The sequence below is a fragment of the Nannospalax galili genome, unplaced genomic scaffold, assembly GCF_000622305.1.
Source record: "Nannospalax galili isolate Female #2095 unplaced genomic scaffold, S.galili_v1.0 scaffold292, whole genome shotgun sequence".
NCBI lineage: Eukaryota > Metazoa > Chordata > Mammalia > Rodentia > Spalacidae > Nannospalax > Nannospalax galili.
This window is the reverse complement of record NW_008332663.1, coordinates 919,476-937,800: the sequence shown is the minus strand read 5'-3', so window position 1 is coordinate 937,800 and position 18,325 is coordinate 919,476. Positions and strand designations below refer to the sequence as shown.

The window sequence follows — 18,325 nt, the reverse complement described above, 5'->3', positions numbered from 1 at the left end:
ATTTGAGGAAGAAGCTTAAAAAATATTTGCTTCATGTTAATTAGTAGAGGTGAAACATATTATCATTGAAATCTACCTAATGATTTTATATCCATGCTCCGGTGGATCTCAGAAATAAATCGATTGTGACTAGTAATAATCAGATACATAGAGATTAGGGACACATGTATAGCATTTAAAAAGAGTTTTTCTGTATGAAGTAGTATATCGTAAAATGAATTGGAGATCTTTTTTAAAGGTTAAAACCTCTTTCGATTTTATGTCTTATAGGGTTTATACTTAGTTAATACTGTATAACTGTATTAATTCAAATGTGAATGTAAAAATTTACAGCCAATTTTGAAAGAGATGCACCATTGCTCTGGAAATTAATATTGAATATGTTAATTCTGTAATGAAACGCTTCTTCTAAGCATATGGTTATTAAATACATTTTTTTAAAATTATGGTATGATCAACACTCTAAAAAGAAGATGTATATAATTAGCTAGAAATTAAGATGAAATCATGTTCTGTCTTGAGAAAGACATGGGTGTCATGAGCATGTGTTATGTAAGTTTTCTGTCTCTCTTTCCCTCTCTCTCCCAATTTCTGTACTTAAACCTATACTTACGTTATTTAATAATAAACTAGCTTTTCTTCATAAAAAGATGTAAAGTAGAAGACTTACACAATGGATTTTGACAGTTATTGTTCTATACTGAGCTTCATAATTGTATAGGTACAACATACTATGACTTATTAACTAATAGCTATAAATAAGAGTTTTCACTAAAAAACTATTAGTTTAGCATGTCTTTACTACATTAGTAGATATTGGATATTGTTATTTCATCTGAAAATCCAGGCTTTGTAAGGAAAAATTATGTCAGGTATGACATTCAATATCATATTCAATTCAGTGTAGTGAAACTCCAAAAGCTTTGGGGAAAGGGGAAGAAAGATATTGGCAATAAACTCAAAGGAAGATTGGTTTTGTTTAACTTTTCTGTTTGTACAATATATATTTCAAGCATGTACAAACATTAAAACAGGGTGTTTATTGTGTACCTGCTACTTTCCAAGGCAATTCCTGAAAAGAGAGAAATTCCAATCTGGGTGGAACTATTAAGGATAAAATGCTTATTTTTAGCCACGTAAATTCAATTCTTAAGAATGCACAAAAAATGAACAAAAGGCAGATTGGCATGAAAGAAAGAACAGATTTAATTTTGATACCAGACACAAGAGTTGACAGAGAAACATAGCTCTACAATGTGGGTAGGGTGGGTCCTATATACCATCTTAACAGGTGCTTCAGGAAGGCAAAAGGATACTTCTGGGAGAACAAATGACTTTTAGGAAAAATCAATGGACCCTTTAGGAGACCAACGGGAGATATGGTAGTTTCATGACTGTCTTTTTTTATCTTATGTAGGTACTTATTGCCTTGTGCTGACTTCTTGACTTCTCTGATAAGACTTATGCTACCCTACTTATAAAACTTTAGTGGAAAGGATTTATGACAGTTGAAATATTTGGTGGAAGTGCTGATGTTAGGAACACAAAGAATGTGCCGAAAAAATTCTTGCAGCTGTGGATTCCCAAGTGCCATCAGCTTGAAATGGTCCTTTATGCTACAATGCTCTATCCTGAACCCTTTCAACATCAAGAATAAAACACGTTCTCCATACATAATTTTACATGTCTAATACTTGGCAGTGCTTTCTACATATAGTTTCTGCACATTTAAACCTTGGATCCACTCTCTCACTACTTCATCTAGAACCACACCAGAACACAATCTGGGATACTACCCACTCTGTACTCCATAATTTATCATCTGCAAAGGAGGATGGATGTTGGTCAAATTCTTGAAAGGCATTCTATGCTATCAGTGCTAACAACCACTTAATTGTAAATAAAAGCAAATATGAATCCACAAAAGTACACCTTAACTCACTTCAAATGTGTCTCTGTCTCAGCTTTCTTTTAGCTGAATTTCCCAAATGTCTGTGGCATTTCAAGCACCATCATACATGTAACAAAGAGGAAACCGAAGTTGAAGGAAGTTCTATTCTTTATCCATTAAAGTTGAAATGTTTACTCTTGCAAATATCAAAATACGACTGTGCAATTACATCTCTCTCTACCATCACCTCCAAATCTTGGAAGAGCATGGTGCAGGAAAGAGATAACTCTCTGCTAAGTTCCATGTGGATCACAGTAAACTTACTCTTGACAGTAATTCAGGATCTAGGTAACAATAGTCAAGGTGTCTAATGAAAATAGTTTGGGGTAGTAGAAGGCATGTTGGCTTATAGAATTTGGAAAAAAAGATGGTTTTATAGGGTAAATTAAATAGAAATAGGAGTGCTGCCTTAGTTTCAAAGACATCATTTTTCAAGTTCATCCTATTTTGTTCTCATCTCCTATACAGTATAAGGTTAAGAACAGTGCACTCTTTGCCAGGTGTAAAGGAAATATATTACAGAAAAGGTAGGTGTAGGTATGTTTTCCCCTACAAACTCAGAGTTACATTCAAGCTGAACCTAAGATCTGGAGAAAAAGACAAGGAAACGAATTTAATTTCAGTACTCAATTGAGGTGTATATTGTTGATGATAGGGACTGTTAACTAATCATTACTGTCAGTTTTTTATGGAACAAAACACCTAATGTTTTCTCCATTAGTTAGTCAAACTAAATGCTTACATTTGCATCCTATAAGGATGTTATAGTTCATAACACTCTGAATTTTTTTTAAATCCAATAATTTAGAAAGAATGTTGGGAATCAGTTACACTGCCAAAACAGGAAATAAACACAAGAATTATAAACATAGTCATTTTTATGCCTGCATCCAACTGTGGTTCAGTAATACATTATCAAAAGTCTTGTTCAATGAGTTAAACTCTCTCTCTGTCTACCAGTTACAAAGGAAAAAATAAGTAAACAATGGTAATGTTAAAAATCATCAGCTTGGGGCTGCAGGGTTGGCCCATCTGTTAAGAGCACCAGCTACTTTAACTGAACATCAGGGTTTAATTCCCAATACCCACAAGATGGCTAACAACCATCACTAACTCCTGTTCCAAGTTATCCAATGCCCTCTTCTGGCCTCTGTGGGCATTGCAGTCATGGGTGTACTTAAATGTATACAGGAATAAAAGTCATACACATGAAATGAATATAAATAAATAAATCAGTTTTATGAAAAAATTCATTTGCCAAAGAAGCTGTATTCCTATCACTTAATTGTACACTTGAAGTTTTACAGTGCTGTGCAGATGAAACCATACAGTCTGCTTTCATAAGCCTTGTAAATAAGCATTACTTGGATAGTTCTGTTATATGAGGACTAAAAGAGGCATTAAATTATACTTCTAATTTTGAAAGTCAGTATAGTCTGAAACTTATTTGTGGTCTCCAGGCATCAGTTCTAGTGAGATTAAAAAAGTTTCATTTATAGATTAGTGAATACTTCACTTCAACCACCAGTGTTCCCCATGGAAGTAAAATTCCACCCCAACTAAAGCAGCCCAGAACTAGTCAATAGATTCATCCTGCCACCAGGGGGCCTAGAGGGCCTATTATACCTGAGGCCTACAGCCCAAGTCAGATAAAGTTGGGCAATGGCCTCAAAGATTCAGCTCTGATATTCTTAAGCTCATTACTACTGAAGTAGTCAGTCAGATTTATTATAGCTTGAAAAATATTCTGAGCCACCAGGTATTGGTAATTAATATACAAAACCTAATTAGCATTAAACAGTTAATTCACAATTCTCAATGGTTTCTTGTAGAGGCAAGATCATGTATCTGAGGGCACTCTTTATTCAGGCAATTAAAATGAGATTTTTGCCCCCCTCCCAATTTTTTTGAATTATGATTTTCATACAGTATAGTTTGGGGATATTTAGAGTCCCTCCCCTATCTGCACCTCTCGCACTGCCCCCCCCAATTATATATATAATATGGCCTATAGAGTCAGTTGTGTCCCCAAATGCCCTTCAATGTGGGTCCAGCCAATGAGCCCACCAAGAGTTCCATTCCTGAAGACACTGTCTTTCTGCCTCCCAGCAGCCATCACGTGCCTAAAGTTCCTTAGATTGGATTGGCATTTCTTACCCACTTCCCCATCTCTATGTTGGGATCTTGTCTGGTTTGAGCTTGCATAGGACTTACACATGTCACCATTGCTGAGAGTTCATATGAGTAACTGAGCAACTGTCTGGAAGACTCTTGTTTTCTTGTAGGGGTGGAAAGATTGTAAGAACAAAAATTCTTAACATGCATGTTATCTAGGTTACAGGTCTTGTTTAAAGCAATCTTTGGCATATCCTGCCCCTAAAGTGAAAAATGGCTAGATGTGTGCAGACCATCCTGCAAAGGGCATTGCCACATCCAAATTTGCTAGTTATTGAAAGGTAAGAGCTACATCCTAAGTATGGGGATGTAGTACTTTTGACCTACCAAGGTACTTTCACCAAATGCTCACTAGATTTGATAAACTCCTGTGTTCTTTGTAAACTTGAATTTTTTGAGACTATAAGAATTAATAAGTCAAAGAGACTTTCCTCATTGTAATAATTAATTGGACCATTTAGGCGAGGCAGAAATTGGAAATATCTATAGATTGCATGATTTAGCAATTAAAACCTTATAAACAGAAAAAATAATCAACTGTAAATAGTTGGTAAATTTAAGGTAGAAATTATTTCTATCAAGTCCTTTGGATTTCTCTAAATCCTAAAACACTCTAGTAAAATCTAAAAATCAGACAGCTTCTGAGTTCATGTTTTGATATACAAGTTTTTTTATTTTCAGAGGTTTTTACTTTTCTTTGCAAACAGAGCTGTTATTAAACTGACAGTATGTATTGGTTGATACTTTCATAGTTATAGCTTTTTTGTTCTATAGTTTTATAGAATAGTCTGTATGGATCATCTTAGTGCAGTTTATGTGTGCTCTTTTCTTACTGATGTCTTGCAATATATAGCTTTGCATACCCAATTTTATGATTTAAACAACCTACCTGATTCTATTTCTTGGCTAGAGACCAATTAAATAACCACTGATGCAAGCAGTTACTACCTGCCTAAAATGAAATCTGTGGTTTCCTTCTTTAAATTGCTGAGTTTTAATGTCCATCAAAAGGCTGCTATTGCAATGAATAATTTAGCTATTTCAGTCTACTACACATTTTAGTACTACATGCATGGATTTAAATCTGCAAAAATATGTCCAAAGTCTTTCAGTGCCCCAAAGACTAGAATGATCCGTATTATAAGACAAATTTATGCGTTGCTATATTTACTATTTAAAAGCACATGCCTAATGGTAAATCACTTATGATTACTTACAGAAGGAAGAAGGATGTATCAAATTATCCAAAGGAGTTAGAGGAATCTTTGATCACACACAAAATACCTGCACCTGTATAAGAGGGTCTGGAAGGGAAGCTTCCCCAAAAGGATGAAAGGTCAGTGCATTTGGAGAAGTAGGGTGTCATTTCCTTCATTTGTCCCTTGGTGGAGTTCTTGAGTCACTTTCTCCCTTTCCTTCGAACTGCTTTACATTTCTACCCAGAACTGGCTATCGCGTTTACTGTATTTAACCTTTTTCTCTTATTATTGTGAATAACAGAGCTACTATTATAAATGAAAGTCCACCCCCATCGGACCGCTAGTACCCACTTCTTTGTATGCTTACCACAAACTTTTGTTTTCCTTACTTTTCTTCTTAAGGCTTAGTCTACATCACGGACACGGAATGCTATTTTTTTCTGCTCAGTCACCTAAATTCTTAACTGTAAAGCAATTTTAAGAAAAAAAAAATTATCTGATAGGATTTTTTAAGAGAAAAAGTACTTAAATTGTAAGCTTTTGGGACGTTTGGCAAAGAAAAGAGGTCTAGCTTTTATTAATCATAGAATAATATCCATTTTAATCAATTTCATCTTAGTGTCTATATTTTATATGTAGATTTATCATAGGACGTTCTTTTCAAAAGACCAACAAAGAAAAAAAAACACACAGAAATTGCAAACATTTCTACATTCCTTCAAATAATTTTCTTCCTACTTGGGAATACTGATCAACGCAGGTTTCAGAACACTGAACTACTTTTCCGTTTTGGCTACCAGCGAAGCAGCAGCCGCGGCGGCGGCGACTGTGGCGAGCACTTCAATTTCTTTCAGCGGGTTACACTTTTTGATCCCATTTCCTCCCGAACCTTGCTTCTCTGGTTAAGGATATAAACGCAGCCCCGGGTTTTAGAGACCGGGCGGGGTTTGAGAGTGGGAGAGAGGCCGGATATCATATTCCCCTGGTGAGGTCTGGGGCTGGAGGGATTAAGTCCCTGGGTTCCATTTAATGAAATTGCCGAGCACTTGTGACACTGGCACCAAGACTGCGGAAATGGGGCGGGGGTGGAGGAAACTGCTGTTCTCCTCCATTCACCCCGCGCACCGGCTGGGGGCTGGAGTGAGTGTCAGCGCCCTGACTAGAGGCGGAAGAGGATTGGGCGCTGCAGCCGCCTCCAGGGCCCGGGTCGCCTCCCCCGCACTCTCTCTAGGCTCTCTCGGTTCCCTTCCCCACGAACCCCGCCACCTGGCAAAAGAGCTGCCACTTCTTGGTTGCTCTGGCGGAAAGGTCGAAGCTAGCGACCGATGGGGGAGGGAGCAAGCTAGGTTTCCCGGCCGGGCAGCCTGGCCCAGCTGTTCTCCATGCAACACACGTCGGACCCATTTCCCACGCTGGCTTGGCTCCTCGGCGCAGTCGGTGGGGATGAGTAGGGAGGGCAGGTTGGAGGCTACTTCCCGTTCGCAGAGAAAACCACTCCACTGTGAAGGACGCGCTGAACGCCGCCCCCCCCCCCTCCCGAACCCCCCCCCCCCCCCCCCGAGCCATTCACCCCAGTCTTGGGGAAGAAATGTGCGATTAGCTAGAGAAAAGCCGACCACCAAGTGCGTGCTGGGCCAGTGAGCGCGAATGGAAGATGCGTGACAACCGAGAGGGGTTTGTTCAAGTTTATGATCTGGGGATGGCAGAGGCCGGGCGCGATGTCTCAGCCCACGCTACTGCCTGAAGTTTTCAAAATCTTAGGGGATGAGGGGAGAGTGCGCGCCACCGCATAGCTGCGCACCGAAATGCAGGGCGCAAAGCCTCTCTGTGGAGATGCCTTCCCTCTTCCCTTTACTGAGCGGGATCAGGAGAAAGCAGGCATTCGGATAAGTCCCTTTTCTTTTAAACGTAAGGGGGACGCGGCATTACTGCCACTTCGCCGGCCGTTAGGCGCTGCGGCGCCAGCCCCCGCCTCCAGACTGCGGCGATGCCTACTGAGCCTGCGCGTCGGTATTTCTCGCTGATGCTGCAGATACCAAGCTGAGAGTAGCTCCGGTGGTGGCCTCGGGAGGGTTACGGGGAAGGCCGCTCTATTCTCGGAGGAGGAGCCACCCCTCCCGGAAAGATGCTGCTTTATTCGACAGGAAAATATTCTTCAGCTCCCTGGCACATTCTACACACAGATCCATCCTCCGCGCTTCTACGGTCACCCACGGGGAGAGCTTGGAAACCATCGTAGCTTCCCCCATCCCACCTCGCTGGGCCGGCCCAAACAACCGCACGCTTTCTCGGCTCCTACACTCTATTGGTATTTGTCGTCTTTAAATCATTTTGCCACCCCGCCCCCCCGACCAACCCTGTTCTCATAAAGGGAAATACTGGTGTGAACATTCTGCGGCGAGTTTTTTTTTTTTTGTTTTTTTTTTTTTGTCTTAAATTTGTCTTTAAGGGGAGACTTTTAAAATCCCGTAGACTAATGCCGGCAACACCCCTTTTTCATAGAGATCATAAGGACACTCCCCAAATACCTACCAGCCTCACCCTTCTTAGAGTCTTGCGTGGGGGAGGGGCTCTTTAACTGCTCTAAAATAAATGAGTAAGTGGCTTCTGTTTCGTGCACGACCAGACCTGACATCTGACTATGGAGACTGTGGTGGTCTTGACCGAGAACTGGGGACGATCAAGAGACACAAAGTAAAAAGGAGAGGAAAGACGCTAAACATACTTGGTACACAAAGTTACCATTAAAGTTTATTTCCCTTATATCCAGATAGGTGACGCTACACTTTGCCAGTTACTAGAGGGTGCAGGTTTCTGCTCAGAAAATAATATCTAGGCTTCTAACATGTGTTTTATTCCCCAGACGCTAGCACACACAGTCTGTTCCCAATGCTAGCGGGATGTCAGGAATTCCAGGCATTTAAACAAAGGCAGGCATCCCTCCCCCCGCCCCATGCCCGACCTCCAAAGTCTGCGCTCCAAAAAAGGATCCACTCGGGTTCTCACAGGAGTTTGATGTTCTCTCTTCACTACTGCAGTCAGTCATGGTTTTGCAAAACACAATCCTGGCTTTCTGGACGCGCAGTCCCCAGCCTAACGGGAACCGTGCACTAACCCAGATGCTAGATTGCTAAGAGGAGACAAGGACCTGGGGTGTGTGTGTGGGGGGGGGGGATTGAGTGAGTAAACGGTGGACAAAGGAGAAAGGTACACTAGCACCCTCTCTAAAGCTCTTACACTTGCGGCGGGATTTAATGAAGAGAAAATCTACGGGCTGGAGACAGGGAAAGCAGCCACCCCCGTCCCCAAACCGCGGAGGTACCGGCGAGGCGGGGGAGGGGAAGAGGACTAGGCTTTGGCTTAAAGTGGCTGAGATTGGGCAGTCCCCAAACGGCCCCGGGAGCTGAAGCTGGGCATCTCCGAGAGCGGCGGCAAGCTGGTGCTCCCTCCCGCCTCCCTTCCCTGTCCCCCCCCCCCCCTCCTCAGCAAGCTTGTAGTTTCGGTGGCTGGCCTGCAGCCGCCGCCGCCGCTGCAGCGTCGGGGACAAGTCTGAGGCGGGAGCCTATGAGCAACCATCACTTTGGGCAAACTTGCGGGTTTCCGGCTTGCGGATTGCACAAGTAGGAGCTTCCCTCTTGCGGTTCTGGGTCTCGGAACCGTGACAGCCGGGGAGGCAGCGGGAGCGCGCGCACCAGACTACCAGACGGGAAAGCGGACCAGACAACTGCGGAATTCACCAGCCTTGCTAGGGCACTTCCGAGACAACAGCCGACTGGCACTTTTTCTCCCTTTGGCAAACTAGATTTTTTTTTTTTTTAAGCTACTTGGCAGCTCTCTGTGACTCCACCTCCCCCATCACCCCCGCCTCAGCGCCTTTGGCTTTTCTTTGGAAATCCGGGCAGAATTGGGCATCTTTGTTAATTGCCATTAAGGGAGCCCGTCCGTGCGCTTTCTGGGGGCCAATGTCTCCGGTGCACTGAACGTGGCTGGCCCACCTTTGAACTGCAAAGGCATCAAGTTCAGCCCGAGTTCCCTGCATAGGGACTGGAAGAAGCTGAGAGACCGTGCAGGAGAGCAAGTGACAGAGAGGGGAAAGGGGAAAGGAGGGGAGGGAGGAGAGAGGAGAAGGGGAGGGAAGAGAGAAAGAGGGAGGGAGGGGAGGGATCGAGAGAGAGAGCGGGGAGAGAGAGGCTGCAATCTCCTCCCTGAAACGCGCACAGCGCTGCAGATCCCTCTGCTCCAACACGCGGGCCGAATGCAGGTGAGGGAAGGCACGGACTCTGCGGCGGAGAATCCAAACTTGGGCACCGCGCGCTGCGCAAGGTTCGGCCCTCGCCCCCGCAGGCGAATGGTGACTGCGGTTTCAGGCGGCGGCTTCGTGACTAATGACCTTGCGCAGAGTTGTTAAGGAAAAAAGAGAAACCCGAGCTCTCAGGGGTGAGAAGCGACCGACTCCGGGTGGCTCTGAAGATGGCTCGAGCTGCTCTTTGGCGCGCCGGGGGTACCCGGACGCGGACCGCGCTGTGACTCGAGGAGTCTCCACCGCATGGTGCTTAGAGCGACCCGCGGGCTGGTTTTCATTCAAGATCTGTAGACTGGTTTCCCTGCTGCTCGAGAGGAGTCAGAGTTGAGACTGGCTTGTTACCGGCCCCTGAGAGAGCCTCGTGCAGGAAGCCACTCACGTTCGTCTGGACAGCCGGAGCCGGAACTGAGGCTGGGCTGGAGTAAGTGGCTGGAACGTGAATTGGACTCAACTCGAGGAGCAGCGAGGACCCGCGGGGCTGGCGGGCACAGGAGGCTGCAAGTCGGCTCCGCGCCGCTTCCCGGCTCTACCGGCCGCTTGCCGAAGCGTTTCTGGTCCCTTCCTAGAGCTCGGGGACCGGGTTTTAGGCTCTTCTTCCCGCTGCGGGGATGACTTTGGAGAGGGCGCCGAGCCGGTAGGGCGCAGTGTCCCGTGAACTGTGAGTACTGCGACTGAACGGTGGCCGGAGACCGGGCGATTAGCACCCATTGCATGAATTATGAAACAATAACTTTCGGAAGAAGCAGGAGGAGGAAAAAAGAAGCATCTATAACTGCCCCCCTCCCATCGGCCGGCTCTTCACGCTGCTCTGGCCCCCTCCCTCCCCTCCCTCCTGTTTCTTCCTTTCCCCGAGAGGGGACTGAGGAGAGGGCAGGCGGCCAACCCCGAAGGAGGGGGGCGTCTAGGGGGTTGTGGTTAGAAGGAGCAGTAGCAGCAGCAGCAAGAGAAGATGCTGAGGATGCGGACGACCGGATGGGCGCGCGGCTGGTGCTCGGGCTGTTGCCTCCTTCTGCCGCTCTGCCTCAGCCTGGCCGCCGCCAAGCAGCTGCTCCGGTACCGGCTGGCCGAGGAGGGCCCCGCCGACGTGCGGATCGGCAATGTGGCCTCAGACCTGGGCATCGTGACCGGCTCGGGCGAGGTGACTTTCAGCCTTGAGTCTGGCTCCGAGTACCTGAAGATCGACAACCTCACCGGCGAGCTGAGCACCAGCGAGCGGCGCATTGACCGCGAGAAGCTGCCCCAGTGTCAGATGATCTTCGACGAGAACGAGTGTTTCCTGGACTTCGAGGTGTCGGTGATCGGGCCCTCGCAGAGCTGGGTGGACCTGTTCGAGGGTCGGGTCATCGTGCTGGACATTAACGACAACACGCCCACCTTCCCGTCGCCCGTGCTCACACTCACGGTGGAGGAGAACCGGCCTGTGGGCACGCTCTACCTGCTGCCCACCGCCACGGATCGTGACTTCGGCCGGAACGGCATCGAGCGCTACGAGCTGCTCCAGGAGCCCGGGGGCGGCGGCGGCGGCGGCGGCGAGGGACGGCGCTCGGGGCCGGCGGACAGCGCCCCCTACGCCGGGGGCGGCGGGAACAGCGCTAGCGGCGGCCCAGGAGGCTCCAAGCGGAGGCTGGACGCGCCTGAGGGTGGCGACGGGACCACCCCGGGTGGCCGGAGCAGCGTGTTCGAGCTGCAAGTGGCGGACACCCCAGACGGCGAGAAACAACCGCAGCTGATCGTGAAGGGGGCGCTGGACCGCGAGCAGCGAGACTCCTACGAGCTGACCCTCCGAGTGCGCGACGGGGGCGACCCACCTCGATCCTCGCAGGCCATCTTGCGGGTGCTCATCACCGACGTGAACGACAACAGCCCCCGCTTCGAGAAGAGTGTGTATGAGGCTGACCTGGCTGAGAACAGCGCTCCAGGCACCCCCATCCTGCAGCTGCGCGCGGCCGATTTGGATGTGGGGGTCAATGGACAGATTGAGTATGTATTTGGGGCTGCCACCGAGTCAGTAAGGCGGCTACTGCGCCTCGACGAAACGAGCGGGTGGCTTAGTGTCTTGCACCGAATCGACCGTGAGGAGGTGAACCAGCTGCGATTCACAGTCATGGCCCGTGACCGCGGCCAGCCCCCCAAGACCGACAAGGCCACGGTGGTCCTCAACATCAAAGACGAAAACGACAATGTGCCCTCCATAGAAATCCGAAAGATTGGGCGCATCCCACTTAAAGACGGAGTGGCCAACGTGGCCGAGGATGTCCTAGTGGACACCCCCATTGCCCTGGTGCAGGTGTCGGATAGAGACCAAGGCGAGAACGGAGTAGTCACCTGCACTGTAGTGGGGGATGTGCCTTTCCAGCTTAAGCCAGCCAGTGACACAGAGGGCGACCAGAACAAGAAAAAGTACTTCCTGCACACTTCGGCCCCTCTGGACTACGAGACCACCAGGGAGTTCAACGTGGTCATAGTGGCTGTGGACTCAGGCAGCCCCAGCCTCTCCAGCAACAATTCCTTGATAGTCAAGGTGGGAGATACCAACGACAACCCTCCGGTGTTTGGTCAGTCAGTGGTGGAGGTTTACTTCCCAGAGAATAACATCCCCGGTGAGAGGGTAGCCACAGTGCTGGCTACAGACGCCGACAGCGGGAAGAACGCAGAGATAGCCTACTCGCTAGACTCCTCCGTGATGGGGACTTTTGCTGTCGATCCCGATTCTGGGGACATCCTGGTCAATACGGTGCTGGACCGGGAGCAGACTGACAGGTATGAGTTTAAAGTTAACGCCAAAGACAAAGGCATTCCTGTGCTGCAGGGCAGCACCACGGTGATCGTGCAGGTGGCAGATAAGAATGACAATGACCCTAAGTTTATGCAGGACGTCTTTACCTTTTATGTGAAGGAAAACTTGCAACCCAACAGCCCCGTGGGAATGGTCACTGTGATGGATGCCGACAAGGGCCGGAATGCAGAGATGAGCCTGTACATAGAGGAGAACAGTAACATTTTTTCCATTGAAAATGATACAGGGACCATTTACTCTACAATGTCTTTTGACCGGGAACATCAAACTACATACACTTTCAGAGTGAAGGCTGTGGATGGGGGAGATCCTCCCAGATCTGCCACAGCCACAGTCTCTCTGTTTGTGATGGATGAAAATGACAATGCTCCCACAGTTACCCTTCCCAGAAACATTTCCTACACTTTACTGCCACCTTCAAGTAATGTCAGGACAGTAGTAGCTACAGTGTTGGCCACAGACAGTGATGATGGCATCAATGCAGACTTGAACTACAGCATTGTGGGAGGGAATCCCTTCAAGCTGTTTGAGATTGATTCCACCAGTGGTGTGGTTTCCTTAGTGGGAAAACTTACCCAAAAGCACTATGGCTTGCACAGGTTGGTGGTGCAAGTGAATGACAGTGGGCAGCCTTCCCAGTCCACTACGACTTTGGTGCATGTATTTGTCAATGAAAGTGTTTCTAATGCAACTGTGATTGACTCTCAGATAGTCAGAAGTTTGCACACCCCGCTCACCCAGGATATAGCTGGTGACCCAAGCTATGAAATTAGCAAACAGAGGCTCAGTATTGTCATTGGAGTGGTTGCTGGCATTATGACAGTGATTCTAATCATTTTAATTGTTGTGATGGCAAGGTACTGTAGGTCCAAAAATAAAAATGGCTATGAAGCTGGCAAGAAAGATCATGAAGACTTTTTTACACCCCAACAGCACGACAAATCTAAAAAGCCTAAAAAAGACAAGAAAAACAAAAAATCTAAGCAGGCTCTCTACAGCAGCATTGTCACCGTCGAAGCTTCTAAACCAAATGGACAGAGGTATGATAGTGTGGATGAGAAGCTGTCAGACAGCCCAAGCATGGGGCGATATCGATCTGTTAATGGTGGGCCTGGCAGTCCCGACCTGGCAAGGCATTACAAATCCAGTTCTCCATTGCCTACTGTCCAGCTTCACCCCCAGTCACCAACTGCAGGGAAAAAACACCAGGCTGTACAAGATCTACCACCAGCCAACACATTTGTGGGAGCAGGAGACAACATTTCCATTGGATCAGATCACTGCTCTGAGTACAGCTGTCAAACCAATAACAAGTACAGCAAACAGGTAAGATGTATCCCAATACATTCGCATATTCCAGAGAGGGCCTCTGAAACAGAACAGCTTGTGTAGAGTTGGATCTTTCCTTTCTAAAAGTTCTGGTTTATGCTTTAATACCAGGAGTTTAATGTTGATTTGTGTTCCATTAGTGTACCACTAGAGAGGTGTGCCATTGTATTTTGCAAACCAGACCTCTGGCACACTAGGCTTCTAAAGGATGTATTCAGAGAGCAGCATTTCGCACTTCTTCTTTGCATTAGACAGTTCTGAATCAACTGCATTTTCTGTTTACAGAATAAATATGTGTATATTGTTTGTAGAGTTCTAAGTAAATAACTTCTAGAGTAACTACTGGTGCTATGTAAATTGGACACAGAGAACTTTTAACTATGAGATGTATCAGGCCGGATTTTCCAAGTAAGCAGATGCTGATCCATACAAATGCAGGGCTAAATGTAAGATACTGAGAAATTGACTGATTTAATGAAAATACTGGCTTAAAAATACTTAACAATAAGCAAGTGTCATGCAAAATCAATTTTCAATTATTTGCATCTATAACAACAGGTGTTTGTGATGAATAGGTTTTTACGCTGATATGTAGTAGCACTTGAATTCGTTTTCAGCATTAAAACCTTATAACAAAATTAAGTTGTATAGGTCATTTGTTAATTAAAGCAAACAATGAAAATGTCAATACTTGTGCAGTCTGTGCAAGACTATTTGAAGATCTTTGGGCATATATTAAAAATACAAAGTTCTATGGATTATTTGACATAGCTATTGGTATAATGTGGAAACAGTAATATACATGTCTACATTTTTTAGAGGAACTTCTGAATATATAAGATTTATTTTTTATAGTTTTGATAGTGTGATGTATATTATGTAGAATTTTATTTTTATTCCCACCAAAGTTTGAGCCACAGCAAATAGAGCTTTCTGGAAGCTACTTACATGTTGCTGTAAGCATTGTTACTAAGCAATATGTTTCTTATTGCCAAAACTCACCTTAAGAATTACATTTATGACTTGTCAAATAAGATAACCTGATATTTTTCTGTTAGATATGCTTTTCATGTAGAATGTGTGATCTGAGAATATTTGAGACAAAGGGAGAAGTTGGTTTATAGCCTTACTCAAGATGTTATACTAATTTCTTATAGTTTTCACCATTATTAAAGTATTTTCTATATATAACATTTTATTGTATTGTGTTTACTTTGGATAAGGAGAAGCAGAGTTAGTGTTCTTTTTAAAATCCAGTATCAAAAGCAATCCAAAACACAGGTTTGAACTACGTTGTATGAAGTGGTTTTTGAAAATGGATCTTTTGATGCATGTAAGCTTGAATTATTTATTTATTTGAAACCACAGTTTGATATTGTGGAGCTTTTATAACTGTTGTGTTATGGCTTTACCTAGAGTTAAAAGCAGATGAGGTCGGGTGGCTTTTAGTGCTTTTATCAGTTTTGTAAACCAGGAAGATTCAGTTAAAATATAGTATTACTTATATATTCACATAAGTAAACTGAAGTCTTGAAATTTCCTTAGAAAATGGTAATACAACAGCAAGAGAATGTGACGATGTCTTAAAGACAGTATTTACTTCTCTATTTTCCTAGCAGTGGTTTTGCCTTATGACTGGAATGGCATTTGCATCCTAAATTGTAAAATTGCATATTTTGAGTGGACATATAAAGTGGCAAATTCACAGCTATTTTATGCAAATACAACATGTGATGTGGTCTATGCTGTTACTTAAGCTTCATTTGACTCATCAGATGGGGTCAGCTTTATATTCTTGGATTTTTAAAACAGCCAGTGTCAAGATTATTGGCATCTTGTTTGAAAGACAAAGTGATACTCTTATAAATAAGCTACTGTATGGTATTGGTCTTTTGACTGAGTAAAGTCCATTTACTAAAGGAGAAAAGCCACAAAGCAAGAGGAATGAATCTCTCAGTTTGCCAAAAATGACTTTAGAAAACTTGCATCTCATTAGGTATTCTGAAGATGTATAACGTTTTAACTACAAGTAAATAGCTGACCTACAGTAAAATAAAAGCAAATGAAACACATTCCCCCTAATGTAATTAGTAATAGTAATTGATATGCTTCATCTGCTTGATATTGCTGTCAGGGGACAAGGGATCCATTTACAAAGTTACATTCTGTCACATCTGACAGGAATAGAATCCCTTTTGATCAGATTTCTGTCTGTATCATAAGTAGTCTTTTTTGTTTGTTTGTTTCTAGTCTTAAAAGATAATTAACATTTAATGTTTATGGAACTTTCAATGTATGTTTCCTTTGATTAAACCTGTTTAAAGAAAAACAACAGCACAGTATTTTGCTATTTCCCACTTTGATAAATGAATTTATCTAAAATTTGAGAGTTTTTTTTTTTTAATTTCTTGGGGATTGATTTAAAAATATGAGAGCCCACTTGATACAAAGCTTTCATTTTAGTTGTACTTTCCCAGAATTGTCTTATTTATAGTTCTTTGTTTATGCTGATAAAATGGAGGTGATGTTTCTTGCAGTGTTAGTTTTGTGAGAACTGGGCATTTTGAAGTGCTTCTTTTAAGTCCTGGTAATGGTATGATACATTGTAATAAGTCAAACACCTTTGTAGAAATGAAAGTTTGTAAATTGTACTTATGCTCCCTCCTCCCCCTTATTTTTGGATTGGTTTTACAGGCTGTGGGGACGTTCAAATTAAGCATCTATTGTTATTTTGACAGACATGTGTTGCTAGAATTACTTCTGAAATACACACATTAGAAAAACTGATGCTGTAACCCAGGTTTTCAGAGTTCAGACATTTGCAATGCAAACAAAATCCTCTGCTGTCAAATGCCTAATATGTTTAGTTGAGCAAAATGTGGCTCACTGGCAGCATTACTGAGATTAAGTGTCTCCCTGGCCATTTCTTCATTTGGTCTGCAAACTTGATCTTGGTGGTTTTGAGATTTGTGACCTAGAAGGACAACTGTGCATTTGTTTTATAAAATAAAGGAAAATGCATTCCACTTATTTTTAAATATGTGCTAAATAATTTCAACATAACTTCAAAAAGTAGTGGTCTATAATAAACAATACCACTTAACTATTCTCAAGCTCTGTTAAGTTTAATACTGACACATAATTTTTTTAAATAATGTATTTACAAGTAAAAATTATTGTATTTCATAAATGGAAAGGTAATTTATTTTTGGCAAGAATTGAGCTTGAATAAACATTCATTTCAAAATCCATTTCTTGTTGATCCCAAAGTATTCAAGAAAAAAATTCATGTTAACTTTTCTGACAGTTTCCCTTCTGCAATGAATTGCTGAATTAGTCTGAATAATGTTTTCCTTAATCGACCAAATTGTGTTCAATAAGTTCATTGAAAAATTAGCTAAAAGAATATAACTGGATCTTTTTTTTAAATGACTTAGATTTTGGAAGCAAATAGGTGACTTTCCATTATGATCACAGTTCTAAGCTTTAAGAAAATTAGATATCAGTTCATTTGTCTTTGTATATACCTATATATGTGTGTGTGTGTGTAGTAATATATTTGTATATAATATATAGTGTGTGTGTATATATATATATATATATATATATTAGTAGTAGTAATATATTTGCACATGATGCTAGCTACACACACACAGATTCCAGTTTAATTCTCCAGGCCAATGTCTGCAAGATGGTTCACCTGGCTATAACCAAGGACTCTTTCAAGAAGCATAATGAATCTGCATATGATATTTCTGTTACATTTGGTGTGATATTATGGTCAGGACCCCAGTAATGAATAAAATGTAGGCCATGTTTTTAAGTGAGAGACATTCTAGTGCAACATTACCTGTATCTTTGAATGACTAAGGCATACAAAAACATCATTCACTGATTTGATCTACAATGGATGTGCAACATTCAAACCATCCATATAGGATAATTCAATATAGGATATAGGATATAGGATATGCCCATATAGGATAATTCAAACCTTCTCCCAAATTTATTCTAAATGAATGACTGGTTTATATAGGTTTCAAAGCCAACTTATATAATGTAGCCTGATAAATACAGCAAAATCATGTGTTGGTTATCTGTTTCTCTTTTCTTAAATGCATGCCATATGTAAAGTACCTAATATATGTAGCACAATCTCTTTCTGTATGCACACAATACAAATGCATAATTGTGTGTACCAACTATGGTGTCAGCTATGGCCTTCTATTTTACAGTGATGCTTATTCACTGATATGTGAATGAATTCTGAACCTTAAACTTACACAAATAAAAATAAAAATACTCTAATCAACAGTTTAGCGTCGGAACCTAAAATCACAAGAGTCATTACATTTTAAAATTAAAAGCTATCAGCTAAGGAATTCTCTCAGTTTATAGCAAAAGAAACTGAGAAGTCTAGACACAGCATGAAAAAGTAATATGACTGGGATCACAAAGTTGTAAGAGTTGTTAACATAGACCAAAGGCCAACTCACTCAATACAGAGCAGCAATGGAGAGCCTGGGGCAGGGGTAGAAACATAAAAACCCTGAATTTCAGTAACCTGTATG

The 18,325-nt window shown here is 43.3% G+C and overlaps 1 protein-coding gene across 8 annotated transcripts in view; it reads left to right on the top strand.

The window, feature by feature from the left end:
* Positions 1–9,461: 9,461 nt before the first annotated feature.
* The window catches only part of Pcdh7 (protocadherin 7), a 434,303-nt gene continuing 425,439 nt past the window's right edge, over positions 9,462–18,325 (top strand). For 6 of the 8 annotated variants that reach the window (XM_008827646.3, XM_008827644.3, XM_008827643.3 and 3 more), the window contains exon 1: positions 10,491–13,751. In XM_008827646.3, coding sequence (XP_008825868.1) covers positions 10,578–13,751 — 3,174 coding nt within the window. In that variant the 5' untranslated portion in view covers positions 10,491–10,577. Of the gene's footprint in view, positions 13,752–18,325 lie in introns of all 8 variants that reach the window. The other 2 variants (XM_008827642.3, XM_017796767.2) reach the window with 2 other exon arrangements.